This window comes from Rhododendron vialii, chromosome 4a, assembly GCF_030253575.1.
Source record: "Rhododendron vialii isolate Sample 1 chromosome 4a, ASM3025357v1".
Lineage (NCBI taxonomy): Eukaryota > Viridiplantae > Streptophyta > Magnoliopsida > Ericales > Ericaceae > Rhododendron > Rhododendron vialii.
Window position 1 is genome coordinate 5770778 of NC_080560.1, and position 14456 is coordinate 5785233.

Below are 14456 nucleotides of genomic sequence, written 5' to 3' on the forward strand. Positions count from 1 at the left end.
TTAGCAACACTAAATGCTGCAAGATCCCCATTACCGTTAAAGAGACAATAAAGGAATCCACCGGCAAACACCACGCCTTGTAAACCATACAGCTGCCCCCCGAACGCTTGAGTGGTCCACGACATATCACGAGGACGACAGGTGCTGATTGTGCGGCAATAGTCATAATCACGAACAACAAAGAAAACACAGTCAGGGGAACAAGTATCGGATGAAAAGGCGGCTACATGGACTCGGCAGTCCGCTTGGATGCCGTGGTTTAATCAGGGAGAGTGATGATTTGCTTGGTGAAAGGCGAAAACAAGAAGTAAGACGTGACAGACTCCAGCGCAGGGGGTTTTTGCCGCGAGAAAAGCAGCCAACCGTGGTTTGAAGCGCGGATTTTGGGGACGTAACGGCCGCGGTTATCTTGCCCGATAACTTGATCCACAGAATAGGGCTGCTTGTGGTGTGACGGGTCAAACAACTTGCACACCAACACCATGGGTTCATCAAGCAAGAACCCATCATCATTCCAGTGGTAGTTCAGCAGCCACGGGAGTTCTTCAACATTATCATCCTCATGAATTGGAATTGGTGGAGGAGGAAGTAGCCTTCCCCAATTCTTACAAACCGACCGGAAACGGATTCGATCGAAAGAAGAGAGGCGGGGAATAACCTCCGACGCTAGTATTTCCAGTGGAAGGTCCGACCAAGGCCGGATTTCACTATCGAGATTGCTGCGTTTGATTTCCGGCGGAGTTCTGTGATGACTAACCACGAACTTGTCGTTCTTCTTCTGAGAGTAGAGTGCTATAGCGTTTCGTTTCGCAATACGCTCTTTTTTACGAGCTTTCAGACTTTTTGAAGCCATTGATATACAGAGATACTGGTCTACAGAAACCTCTACGCCCACGAATTGGAGGTGAAATCCCTACAAAAGCTTCTTACTAATCACACGCCTTGTTTTACTTTTAGGGACTCCTGTCTCGAAGCATGTGAAACTAGGGCTTTGGATGCGTGAAAATTGAGATTAGGGATGTCAAACGGCCGTGCCGTGCCGTGCCAGCCAGGCACGTTTAGCTTCATGCCAACCATAATTTCGTGCCGTGTCAGCCCGTTTACTTAAATCGTGTCATGCCGTGCCGTGTCATTTTCAATCACGTCGTGCCGTGCCGTGCCCATTTACTTCAATCGTTCCGTGTCGTATCGTGCCGTTTTTTAATCGTGTCGTGCTGTGCTGGGTTCATTTACTTAAATCGTGTCGAAGATTTTACAAAGAAGCTAAAAGTATAAAAAAAACAAAGATGCTACTCATACAACAATCCAAACACAATAACTTACACAACCTCTCATATATATGTGGGGCTCATACATAGTAGTATGTGTGGAGCCCACATGCATGTGAGAGGTTGTGTAAGTTGTTGTGTTTGGATTATTATGTGAGTATCATTTTTGTAAAAAAAACAAAAAAAAAACCAAAACTAGGGCTTTTACATATATATATATATATAGAGAGAGAGAGAGAGAGAGAGAGAGAGAGAGAGAGAGAGGGAGGACCTTGCCTGCCATACCTCTGGAAGTATGAATGGGCTCAAGATTTTCGAACTCAGCTCGCTCTTTGCGTTAGTAGATCGTAGCTGACGAAGTGACGTTCTCCAATACTTACCCTCCCTCCATGTTTGTCAGCTCCACAAAATTGAGACGTAAAAATGATAGTAGTACAATTTTTGCATGAAAAGTTTAAAAAAAGTCGACAACTTACTAAATATTAGTAATGAATTTTTTTTTTTTTTGGATAAGTAAAATATCGATGAGTTCTTTTAACTTATGAAAAAAATTAAAAATTTTTTTTTGAAAAAATGGCATTATTTTTGACAGATATTATGGGACGAAGGGACTAATTTCTTGATCCAAATTTAGGTTAAAAAAAGATAAGGGCGGAGATGCTCTAAATCCTCTATTTTAGGACTCTTTGGATACAGGCTTAAGAACCAAGCTTATCAAATTCTAGTTTCTATTCAGTTCATTAAACATTTGGTAGAACACATTTGATTAGATTTTGGAGCTGAGATGCTAAATTTATAAAACAAAATTGGAATATATCATTGTTCAACTCGTTTATGTTATGATAGACTAAAAATTCAATCTTCCGAAGATTGGCTCGATATTTGCCCGACTAAAGCTTTTTTGAAATTAATAGATTGCCGCGTAAACGAATCAAGTTTGAACATGTGCTATCAAAAAAACTGTATTCAAACAAATAGTCCCTTCCCAGAAGCACAACTGGGGACTTCGTGGTCCAAGATAATAAAACCATCAGTAAGAGTAAAACGTAAGCATGAGAATTTTGAAAACAAATAGACCCTTCGGATATGTGGCTGTACAGAAGCATTTCTAACAGATTGCTCAACAAATATATTATTGTTTTTGTAAATTTGTCAATAAAATTGCTCTAAGACGGCATTCCTCAACAAAAAAATTTACACAAATTTAGCACAATATCTTGGATCAGCTTCGAAGGAAGAAGATAAAATTTCTTCACCATTCCCATTGCAGCGGAATTACAAGAAGATGAGTACCTTAGGAAACCAACTCACGCGACTGGTGAACTCATTCTCAGCAACAGTTATCAAAATACGAGGAAACTAGCATATAGCAAGGGGTACATGGACATCCCGGCATTCTAACATTGCAATCTATATTACTTCTTTTAAATGTACAAAAGTGTTTCCTACTCTTTCATTTCCACAAATACCCTTTGCAATTGTAATTAATCCCTGCACACTCCACACCTCTTCCCAACCGAAACAGTGAAACACTCCAACGAACAGTTCTTTTCAAGCGATACAGTGCAACACCCCAACGGAAACACTACACACAAAAAAGAGAAGAACTGCCTCCCCTAGCCCAAAACCAATCCATCCTCCTTTTGGAAGCCCCTTCACCTCCGACTCCCATGGCCTCCCAAAAAACAATTGCACCATCCTTCTGGCACCCCGTTCTCCTGCTTAATTACTCCGGCAGCCTCCCACCAAGATTCCAACAACAACAACCAAGACTCCAACAACAACAACGTACCGGACAGAACCCAAGTGCATCCCAACACAAGGCTAAGACAAGTAAGTCATGCATTCAAACTTCCACCCCGTCTTTGATTGCAAACACTCTCTCCTTTCCCCTTTGTCCACCTCTGTAGACCATAAATACGCATACCAACTGGTGGCAAAAATGTCCCTTCGAATACCAGACTCTCCCCTTCCCCCTTCGTCCGCCAATGACGCCAATTCTGTAGACCATAATTACGCACACCAACTGTTTGCCAAAATGTGCCTTTGAAGACCAGTTGAAGATGTCGAATATGAGAGCACTTAAACAATAATAATAGAAGTTCGGATGCTTTAAAAAAAGTAAGGTGAAAGGATACACTAAGACTTTACTTAAACAGTAAAGACACTTGACAAAAATACCGTTCAGTAGAACCCGAAGAGAAGAATATGTCTCCAGAAAATTATTCTAACCGGGACAAAGATAGGTGCATAAACAAGTTGTTTTTGTAGGCGCGTTTTGAATGACTGTTTATTTCATCACCACTGACTGCCCTCCCTAGATGGCATGCTTGTGGACAGTGTATATGTGCAAAAATTATTGAGTGGGATTACGTATTGTACCCCATTACACATTATTTAAAGAGAGAGGCTTAGATTGAGATGACTCAGTCGTTTGATCACAATTATAAAGAAGGGTAGACTCTGGCCTGCCTCGGTGTATACTAGCAATCAGAAATGGGAAAAAAAAGTTTACAACAAAGCGGGTCTTTAGAAGACAACAAATCCCCTTTAAAAAAAACACTCTGCATCATATGTTTAAGACACTGTCCATTGAATTTCTCTCACATTAGGCAGATGACATGTACCAAACTTCCAACTCAGAAGTCAGGAAATCATGTCAATGACACACGTGTACACAAAAAAAAAAAAAAAAAAAGACTATGAATTCACACTATGGAAATGCTGCGATATCAGCTATTCCTTTCCAACTAATTTTACAAAAACCATATGATGACTGTTTGGAACTTCTACCTTTCCACGAACCATCGCGAAAACATTACCAACTATGAGTTTACGCTACCTGTCCACTTCAAGCGTTAATCGTGAACTACCTCTCTATTCCCTTTTATGGCGTTCGATTTTTTCCCATCTTTGTTTTGTTAAAATAAAGAATTGGATGAGACACAAGGTTTGGATTGTCTTGGCCAAGATGAAATCAGCCGGCGCCGCTTTCTTCAAAGGATGAGATATGCTAGGTTTACACCTACACAAAAAGGGAAGTATATTCAGAAGAAAATGCAAAATAGGAAGAGGAAACGCAATGCCCATTATACTCCTCCAAACACAAATCATGGAGTCAGATGTTTCGTATCTGAGCTCAAAAGTGGAAAGGATAATCGAAACTAGAAATGGCCAGAGACTCATAGCATGTTTTGGTATTCCTTATAGGTATCCTGGAGTTATTTCTAATACAAAGCACTTTGTTTCGCAACATATTGACATTGAGTTTGTTTGTAACTCTTACCCCTTATCTCATGCTTCTAGCCTATTTGTTATAGGTTTGCCACTGTTGCTTCTGGAGCATCTTCTGGGAAACTATTGGAATATGTGGTCGGAGGTCCCAGGCTTTCTGTCCAAACAGCTTATGGCTTGGAGGTTGAGGTAGAACAAACACGATGTTCTGTTTTGCTTAAACACCTAATCTTTTAGTAGATATCAATAGTTATTTCCAGCATTTGACATGGAATACGGCAAGACTTTGCCTGGAGTTGCAACATAGTTTCCCCAAAAGGGGCGCTGACGGGGGTTGTGGGGGAATAAGATGGTTCCATTTTTTCTTAGTTTATACAGCTTGCTTTTGTTAGACTCATCTGCTTTTACCATTGTGATGTGTCTGTATTATTCATCTATGGTTTACGGTCACCTAAAATAGATCACATCTAATGGGACTTAATGTAAAAGTTCAAGGGTGATTTTTGTTTTACCATTTAATAGGGTATTCTGTTGTGCTGATCATTTATTTTTTGTTTTCTGTATTACCAAAATCTGGTTGTCAAAAGAAATACTTATTCCAATTGTGTGTGTTGGTTTTCTAATCTTTGATTCAGTGTTGCAGTGGTATGGTGATTCGCATTACCTTTGTTTGGTGGATGTATCTATACATTTCGTTTTGAGTGCAGATGATTGTACTGGGCTTGAATGAAAAAGAAGTATTAGCACCTTCATTTGAGCTCCTGCACTCACATTGAATCTGTTGCCCTCTGAAATCTTAGCTTCTGGTATGTCTTCTCTTAATCATGCAAGCCAAACTTTGGTCTTTGATCTTACTCTTCTATTGCTAGCTCTGCAAACATGGGCTCTGTTTCTGTTTTTGAAACAATGTTTTGAAAATAAAAACAAGCCCAAACGGCTAGATAAAAGGCTGTTCAAGAATTCTGTGTAAAAATATTTGAGCTGGTGTGCAAATCACTGATTTAGCTTGGAATAAAAAAGAAATATCAGCATCTTGGTTGAAGTAGCACAGAACATCATCATGCTCATGAAACCAACTTCAGCCATGAGCATGTCATCCAAACAAATGGAATAGGTCCAATTCGATAGCATTTGAGATGAACTATAAACTATGCAAGATATCAAAAGTTTGTCCAACTGTTTCTTTAGCGCAGCTCAAAAAACTAAAGCTTTAACTTTTCCTTTTTTTTCTTTTTTTTTTTGGCGTGTGCTCACTGCTCATTATAGGTATGTTGTATGATGTTTCAGTAGGTAGCAGCCAAAGTCAATCACAATCATTTGTTCCTCATTCACCATCCTCGAATCATAACCTCTCTGTTTAGGTGTCAAGCCAAGACTAGATTATTTAATCTATGCTCTCTAAGGGTCATCACTTTCCACGAATGCCCTACCCTTTATTTGTGAATATGCCATTCATAGGACAACGAAGGCGACAAGTCCATCTTTCCCAACCGCATGAATTGCGGAGCATGGCAATTTGCCGATTTTGTTGGGCTAAAAGGTTCCAAAACGAGCCTCCAACTTTTTGTTGCCACAATGGAGAAGTAGTTCTGACAAGCCCATTTGTCCCATCAAGCCTACGAAACTTGTTCACTTCTCAAACTGTTGAAGCTTTGGAATTCAGCAAACACATCTGTGCCTATAATAGCAGCTTCTGTTTCACATCCTTTGGCGTCATGCTAGACAAAGGACTTGCTAATTTAACAGGAGGAGTTCACACATTTCGTGCACAAGGGCAAATTTACCATGAATTGCCATCTTTGATTCCATCAGCTACTTTTCCTTGTCACTTCCAACTATACTTCTACGATATTGATAATGAACTCCAAAATAGGTTAGACATTATGGAAAACCAGCTGGACAAAAAGAAAAAGAACCCCATTTAACCCACACATTGTCAGAACACTAATGGATATGCTCTCTGCAAACCCTTATGCCATGTTTCTTAGGAGACTAGACCAAAGTTCATTGGATTCATATAGAATACACATAAGGACTGATGTCAAGCTCGACCAAAGGGTTTACAACTCCCCATCGGCTGACCGGGTGGCTGCAATATGGATAGAAGGAAATAATGCAAATGTCACACATGAACGTGACATTATAGTGCACTCAAACTCTGGACATAAACATAGAGTGCGACACTATTATGGTTGCTATGATCAGTGATAATAATGAGGAGTGATTTTTCTTGTTTCTTAAACCTCCTGTGCCGCCTTGCTTTTTCATGACACTTCCCAATCCTAGCATTTTCCCTTAATTTGTTTTAATTTGGTTATTTTTCATTTCTGTTTACTATCTCTGGTTGTTGGTTAAACTGGTAAAATGTGAAACCCAACTGAGGCTACAGTTTTTTCCTATATAGCTAACGGGGTTTTGCCGGCATCAGTTTTGTCGCTGATCTGGGCCAGCTGGGTTCTTGAGTTATGCCGTTATAAAGCATTAGTTTGCAGTTGCGAGACTCCTGATAACTAATATGCTGCACTCCTTGTTCAGTCATAGGAACAACTCCAATTGGGGTATTTCCGTTAAAAACTTGTGTCCTGATTTAAGATTTGAGTCTTAAAAGCAAAAAATAAACACTTCTGTGAATCACATGAGCTGCACTTCATGCAGTAAATCAGAAAAATGAAGAATCCATGGGAAAAGTGAAGAGGAAATTCGTCTACTTATTTCCTGGCAAGTTATTTTTCCGGATTTTGATATCCATGCCTGTTCTTTCAGCTTTTGTTGAAATTGAAACCCCGTCAAAATTCAGTTTTATTCAGGTTCATAATTTTCAGTTACTTCTATATTGCCTCACTTTTGCATTTTGATAATTTCTTCTGTTTATTCAGTTTTCATTGCAGTTCGATGCTCCTCTGTTGGGATGAAAGATTAGAAGTCTCAGTGCTGGAGGAATGAGCTTGACGTAGGTTCAAACCGTTTATGCCTTCGTAGCTTTCTTCCTTTTCCTTGTATGACACAGGTTAAAACTTAAAAACAGCTTTCTTCCTGTTGCTGTGGGAAGATAAAATCCTTGATTTTTCAAATCCAATGCACCCTTGATGTTGGAGTAGTTAGAACATCTCCAACAGGAGATGTCAATTTTTTTTTAAGGCTTATATGGCATTTTGACATCTCCATTTGACATCAAACTCTCCCTCTCCAGCCCTTATGTCAAAATAATAGAACTCAAACTTAAAAGGTAAAAAAAAAAAAGAATAAGAAAACCTAAAACGGCAAAATTGTTTTTGAACTTCCAAAGGTAGTTTTTGAAAATTGGCATGTACAGAGGTAGATGTCAAAATTGACATGGGAGTGGGAGGTGTTAAAGCCACCTTAGCTTTGACATGAGTGAAGGCATATCTATTGGATTGTCCACTTATGCCAAAAGTAACCGTTGGAGATGTCATCTCAGCTTTGATATTTTCTGTTGGAGATGCTCTTAGCGACGGAGCCAATTGGCGCTATGTTTTTTAAGAACATAAGAACAAAAAGAAAAAATGCCCGGTGCCAAAATTCTTTTGGGTGGAAACTTTTGGACCAATGCTACACACTGTTTTTTATCTTTTTTCCCGTTTTTGAAGAACAACAATTCTACACAGATGTTTGTAAGGCTACATCAAACCATGTATTTTCATTTCATATGCTTTTTTATTTATTTATCCAACATCTTCCTTTTTCTTTCCCTTTCCTCAAACGACAATTGCACATTTGTTTATACTTCGACAATCATGTATTTTGATTTCATCATCTACTAATGATATACTACCCACATATACCACGTGCAACGCACGTGCCAATTCACTAGTATTATATAAAAGGATACAAGTTCAGGTTGTAGTAAACTCAATAACACAACTTTTTGAGCCTCTGGGAAGCTTGTTCAATTGACTGCTGACCTTTTGTTGCTGCTGAATCAAATCTTGTGAGTAGCTATGCAAAGTTAGCCTTTCCAACACTGTCGCATTTTTTAGCAAAAACCTTATAAAATGCATCTCTACCGGCTTCTTATCGAAATCAGCAATGCGAACAGTTTTGAGGGAAGGTGCAAAACAAGAAGGCACTCTTCCCAACATCCAATCATCCTCGACGAAAGGGTTAAAGCCCTGAAGAATTAGATGAAACCAATACAATTACTGTCAGTGGATATCAAAAAAATATTCTTGAGTACGGGGATAACCCAGAAGATCAGAATGAATGTCCATCAGATGAACTGTGCTGTTCGGGGGCCATGTTGGAAAAATGGATGACAAATATGCTTTTGGGATATGAACATTTTTTTCAAGACAAATGTGACTTGTAAAATCATGCAGCTGCTACTGCAGGATCAAATTGATATTTTTTCTTCATAGGGACCCTTGTGGGGTCACCCCACGGGCTTGAACAGTATGGTTCAATCCACCAAGTGGACTGGAGACAAACCAGTACCTGTAGATACGTACCTCCTCAAAATTAAGAGACTCTAGCTTAGGCGAATTTTCTAGAAGGTCGATCATAACTCTAAAGGAATCACCAAAAAGTTCTGAATGCAGCACCAAGTGGGTCATATTGTAAAATACAAGAAGACGGTCCAAGAGATTTGCAACGGGCGTGAGGTACTTGGCACCAAAAAAACACACCAACAAATTAGTACTGTAAATGTTTAATTTTCAAGTGAGCCACAAACATAAGCAAGGTAGTGTTAACTAAACAACTCCAGCTTTTCCATATTGATAATGCAACTTAAATAAGCTAGCATACCTCCAGCGTTTGACTTGTAACCGTAAGTTTCTTAATATTGGAAATCCCAGTAAGTAACCCGAGCACTCGAGGGGTAACGTCTTGCTCCGGCAGATCTTCATATAAACAAATAGATGCCTCAACTAATAACGATAGGTCGTATAGACGAAAGTCAACTATTAGGCAACAAAAGCAATCAAGATGGATAAGATTTGCAGCATAAATTTTGGTCACACAACTGAGGACATCCTCAGGCCATAAAAACTCGTAGTTATTGTCAATAGTCAAGCTCTTCAGTGAGGGAATGCAAATCGTTATAGTCTTTAGATTCTCCCATCCACAGTTCAGCAAGGCCAACTCCTGAAGCACTGGGCAACTAGAGAAAAGATGTTGCGTGGAGTTATCATCTGAAAATGTAACATTTGAAAGTTTCAAGGTCTTAAGGTTCGAGAATTGAGTCGAACGTGGAACTTCCAAAACCCAGAACATAGATATTTCAATGCCACTAGGGATTGACAAGTAAAAAGGCAGCAAGGCAATACAGGCTGCGTTTTCCAAAGTAAAGAAAGATCAAGCTCTTCAATGTTATGCCTTATCGAAGCAGAGATCCATGAATTAATGCGAGAAGAATCCACAAGCTGGTACGTACTCAGAGTAAGACTTTTAATATCTGAAGCATCGTGAAGGAGAAGAACTCTTTCCACAAAATCCAAGAAACTTCCATCTTCCTTTTCGCCTGCGAGATGGTACGTTTCCTTCAAATCAATGTTGGCAATAGAGGTCCACAAATATTTCCATTTAGTTGATAATACGGAACTTCGTATGGCATCTTTGGTAGAGAGGAACGAGAGGATGTGATGGAGAACATTTTCAGGCAAGCTGCTAATTATATCATTGCCCTTGCCGACATTTTGTTGTTCTGAAAGCTCTACGTTTTTGGAAGAATGTGGATGAACGCTATCATCCCTCTGTCGCTTTCTCTCTCCCATTTGCAGCCTAAATAAAGGGATTAAGAATCTAAAAGTCAATGATCAAGAGACATGACCCAATGAGACGGAAAATTTACAGAATTCATAATGGATAGCAAATTAAACTAGTGAAAATAAATGGAAGCTTAGACTGCTCTGATGAAAAAATAATGACGATCAGAAGATTTTGCTTGTTTTTATCAAAATACGGGTACAATGTGTAGCAAGTAAATGGTACAATTACAAATGACCATAGCAATAACTTGCAGATACTGATGATTAACACTTATCTGTTTGGATTCTTTGGAACCCATAGAAAGGAAAAGAAAAGAAAGGAAAATAAAAGAGAAGGAAAATAGGAGAGAAAATTTACTATTCACTACACTTGAAATCCTTATTTTCTTCGCTCTTTCTCTTCCAACCAAACAATGGACAGGAATTTTTTTTTATTTTCCTTTCTTTTCCTTTCCTTTCCATGGGTTCCAAACAGAGCTAAATGCTTATATATGCAAAATGGCTTGTTTGAAGAAGTTACTCTTTACCCAAAAAACCATACAAATAGTCGGCGTTATATGCTTATATACAGCTATATATACACACTGATTCAACCAAAGTGAGAAAACATGGACACGAAAGGCCTCAAATCACCAAACTCAACAAATCAATCAGGAGCTTAATTGACAGCACGACCATCAAAATCCACCTTACTTACGCCCAAACGGAATTTCAAAAGAAAATCTAGGTTATCGCGGATCGTCTACTATCAGTGGCTAAGACGATCCTGCTAAAGAATATGCGAATGGAAAATCTTACCTTTGAAACCCCAGAAATGGTGAGAGTTGTTAAATGGAAGCTTGTCTTTCTGAGCTCCGAAAGAACGGATTATTAGGGTTCCCTAACGCTTGTATCGGCAGAGAGAGAGAGAGAGAGAGAGAGAGAGAGAGATGGAAGGTCCACTCTCTGCTAGTTTATGTACGAATTTTTTGGTGGACTAAGGTGGATAAATAAACGGAAATTCTAATATCAAGGAATATTTATAGTCAACCACGCAGGAAAAAACGGGTTTAAGTTTATCCTGGATCTCACAAATCTAGAAAAATATTTATAAATTTTTGAAATAAAATACTCTAGTTGAAAAGGCCCCTACACCTTTGTAATTTTTTTTTCTCCTAGTACCTCTGTAAAATTTGGATTTAAGGTGGCCGCACCTCGAATTTTAGCTAGCTTAGGGTCAGGGTTGGTCGACCCTACTTATGGGCCAAATTCATACTAGTCTTTGGTTTGTCATTAATTGGGATCCCCACCGGTGGACGAACATCAAGAAGCATTGTGACATAAGAAATTAAATTTCTCTAAATTTACTTGTGACATAATTGACTAAATCTCGTTTGAAATCAAGTCACCTAATAAAAAAGTCAAGTGTGAAAATTTGTTTGAACCTATTTATGTTTTCAAACCAACCAAATATATTAATCGATGGATTTTGGCTGAGAAATTACTGTGAAAGCCTCTGCAGTCATCAACAAACAATTTGGAATTGTATCAATTTCTTTGTCATCCTTCATTGCAAAATACAAAGAAAACATGAGCAAATAGCAACACCGACTCGGAAATTCTGCCATTTTAATACAATACAGCAACAATCGATTTTTAGCGTGAAATCAACTCGATAACACAACTTCTTGAGCCTTTGGGAAGCTTGTTCAATTTTTTTTATCACCTGGGAAGCTAGTTCAATTGATGGCTGACCTTTTGCTGCTGTTTCATACTCGTATCTTCTGAGTCACAATGCAACGTCATCCTTCCCAAAATGGATGCATTTTCAAACAAAAAACCTTATAAGTCCATCTCCAATGGCTTCTTATCTAAATCCGCAATGCAAACGGTTTTATGGGAAGACGCAAAACAAGAAGGTATCTATTCCAACATGAAACCATTGTCGTTGAACGGATCAAAGCTCTGAAAGAATCAAATGAAACCAATATATAGCTATGAACAAAAAGGAAGAACAAATCATGAGGACAGGAATACGCCAGAGGATTAGACTGAATGTCTCCAGTCCACAGACCAGATTGAACTATGATGTCCGGGGCCTGAGTTAAAAAAATGGATGACAAAGTTGTAGACCATTTTGCATATCTTTTGAGCTCACCATAGGCGATCTCCACTTCCAAAGCAACTGATCAACCACAGAACCAGGCAATCATCTGATAACCTAGTCTATAAAACAGAGAAAGCAGCACATTCATTTGACATCTTCCTGATAAATTAATATGTCCATGGAAGAGGCTTAGATTCATGGTTTCCACCCTTACCGTAGAGGAACTGTCCGGAAAGGAGATTCAACATCGCGCATTGTGTGTTTATATACCAGTATAATATCCAGCATCGAAGTAATAGCCAAAAAATGGGTAGAAAAGACAATTCATGCTTTAGCTCTGTAAGTCCTGCCTGTTTGAAGGTTTAACCAATGAATCTACCGGCCAAGTAGCACAGTCGTAATTCTACTACAAGTTACATCAACTCGCAAACAACATTGATCTAGCTGAACCATATTTTACATTCCTCGGGCAGGCCACTTTTTCCTGTATTAGATTCTCGAAGCCTCAAACGTACTCTTCAGCAAAGGAGAAAAGCATATGCTGCACCGTTAATAAAGACCGAAGTAAGAATCTTTTCATGCCAAAATAAAAGATCGGGCAATGTGAAGGCTCACCAGGCCAATCCCCCTAAATGGATAGGCCCTTGACGACACAGTTAAATGGTTATTGACTTCAGAATCATTTGACTTTCCGTTCGGTAAATCCTCTGAAAACCCACGAGACAAGCACATGAAGAGATTCTATCCTAAATTCCCAGTTAACTGCAGGAGTAAAATGACATCTCTCTTTGAACTGACCCAATGCTATGGTATTTGTTTGTTTACTCGCTTACTTGAATAGGATTTCCAACGGAAAAAAAACATAACCTACTAGGCTACTACCTAAGAAACTGCCCTCCTTTCGATTGTTATAGAGAGTTGCGATGGTTGCAACGACCGTGGCACAATTGCTGAACGAAATGAAGTGACAAGTCTATGTGAGAGTAAAGAAAACTTTAAATCAAACAAGTTTCTTTCTCTGCGATTTCATGGCACCCAAACATACAATCAAAGCAGTTTAGTCGTGGGGTTTGAAAGAATCATGGTTCAGTTGAATCTCAATCAAAGTAAACATTGAAAATAGAAGGGGTAACAAACAACTTATCCAAAGATAATATGCCAAAAAGAAAGAAATTAGATATCAAGTGGACCACTTACAAAGAAGGCAAAAGGTATCAATGACATAAAACTAAGCACTATTTAAAATTTCAAATTCACAGTAACATAAAACTGAGCCAAAGATGATGCGAACAAGAGAACATTAGATATCATGTGGAACAATTACAAAAAAGGCAAAAGATATCGATGACGTTCAACATACAGCACGATAAATTAATTTCTCATTAAGATGTCCAAGCGTGAAAGCGCTTACCTTTGTAAAATATCAGATACAAACAGAAAGAGATACTAACAGGTTAACCGAACTAAATTACCTATTCCGAAAGATGATAAAGTTGAATCCACATGAACCCTACTAACTCAAGTCAGGATTCACGAAGATAAAGTCAAAAGTAGCATAACTCAGATAATTAAAACACACAGGTACCGGACCTTTGATTAGGTTCCTGGTACAGATATAACTCCAGTTAATATTGGAATAATTTCTCCAATTACTTGATTCGGAACCTGCTGCTCCCTTCAACCCTCAAATTCAAGGTTTGTGCGCAACTGAGGCAGCTGAATCCATATTCGTTCATTCCACCCTTAAGCAGCAACCCAACCAGCATATGGGGAACCATCAAGATCACGGTTTGTGCCATCTTCGATGGAATAAAATCTCAACGTCCCATCAATGGCATGGTAATAGACCTTATTTGTCGTTTCTCCCGATGCTGAAACGCAGAATGGGGAGGTACGACCAAGAACAATGCTTGATTTCCCAGACAGCTTGTTTCGGTAACCCAGGCCCTTCGAGAGAGACTAGACCTGAACATGCGACATTGGCCCTTGTCGTTGCCTCTTAAGATCGGATCGTCCAAGTTGGCAAAAAAGAGCTGTCCTTTACACTAAACCAAGTGATTACTTCCTGGTAATAACCTCAAATTTGAGTTAGTAGTAACAAGACTCCACTCGCAGTTAGCAACACTAAAGGTTGCAAGAGCC

General features: G+C 39.0%; 3 protein-coding genes across 14 annotated transcripts in view; 1 reads left to right on the forward strand and 2 right to left on the reverse strand.

Moving 5' to 3' along the window:
• LOC131324648 (F-box/LRR-repeat protein At4g14103-like) overlaps positions 1-11157 on the reverse strand; it is a 28137-nt gene extending 16980 nt beyond the window's left edge. The window contains exon 1 of the mRNA XM_058356692.1: positions 11120-11157. The gene's annotated coding sequence lies outside the window, so the exon portion shown is untranslated. The remainder of the gene's footprint in view (positions 1-11119) is intronic.
• On the forward strand, positions 2698-7578 carry LOC131324650 (lycopene epsilon cyclase, chloroplastic-like). 12 transcript variants are annotated; one of them, XR_009199404.1, is made up of 6 exons: positions 2698-3101; positions 4589-4691; positions 5138-5308; positions 6931-7060; positions 7158-7224; positions 7379-7578. XR_009199404.1 is itself a non-coding variant. In XM_058356708.1 (4 exons), the coding sequence occupies exons 1-3, from the start codon at positions 4279-4281 to the stop codon at positions 5230-5232; spliced, it is 390 nt and encodes a 129-aa protein (XP_058212691.1). In that variant the 5' UTR covers positions 3967-4278; the 3' UTR covers positions 5233-5312; positions 7379-7578. The 12 variants fall into 12 exon arrangements, 7 of the variants coding, with proteins under 7 accessions (XP_058212691.1, XP_058212692.1, XP_058212695.1 ...); XR_009199405.1 differs by having other exon boundaries at positions 7166-7224; XR_009199401.1 differs by lacking the exons at positions 6931-7060; positions 7158-7224; positions 7379-7578 and adding an exon at positions 5961-6744.
• LOC131324649 (putative FBD-associated F-box protein At5g56390) lies at positions 8144-11177 on the reverse strand. Its single transcript, XM_058356704.1, has 4 exons — positions 11027-11177; positions 9267-10241; positions 8969-9124; positions 8144-8632 (listed from the first exon to the last, which is right to left on the reverse strand). The coding sequence occupies exons 2-4, from the start codon at positions 9732-9734 to the stop codon at positions 8357-8359; spliced, it is 900 nt and encodes a 299-aa protein (XP_058212687.1). The 5' UTR covers positions 9735-10241; positions 11027-11177; the 3' UTR covers positions 8144-8356.
• Positions 11178-14456: the final 3279 nt, after the last annotated feature.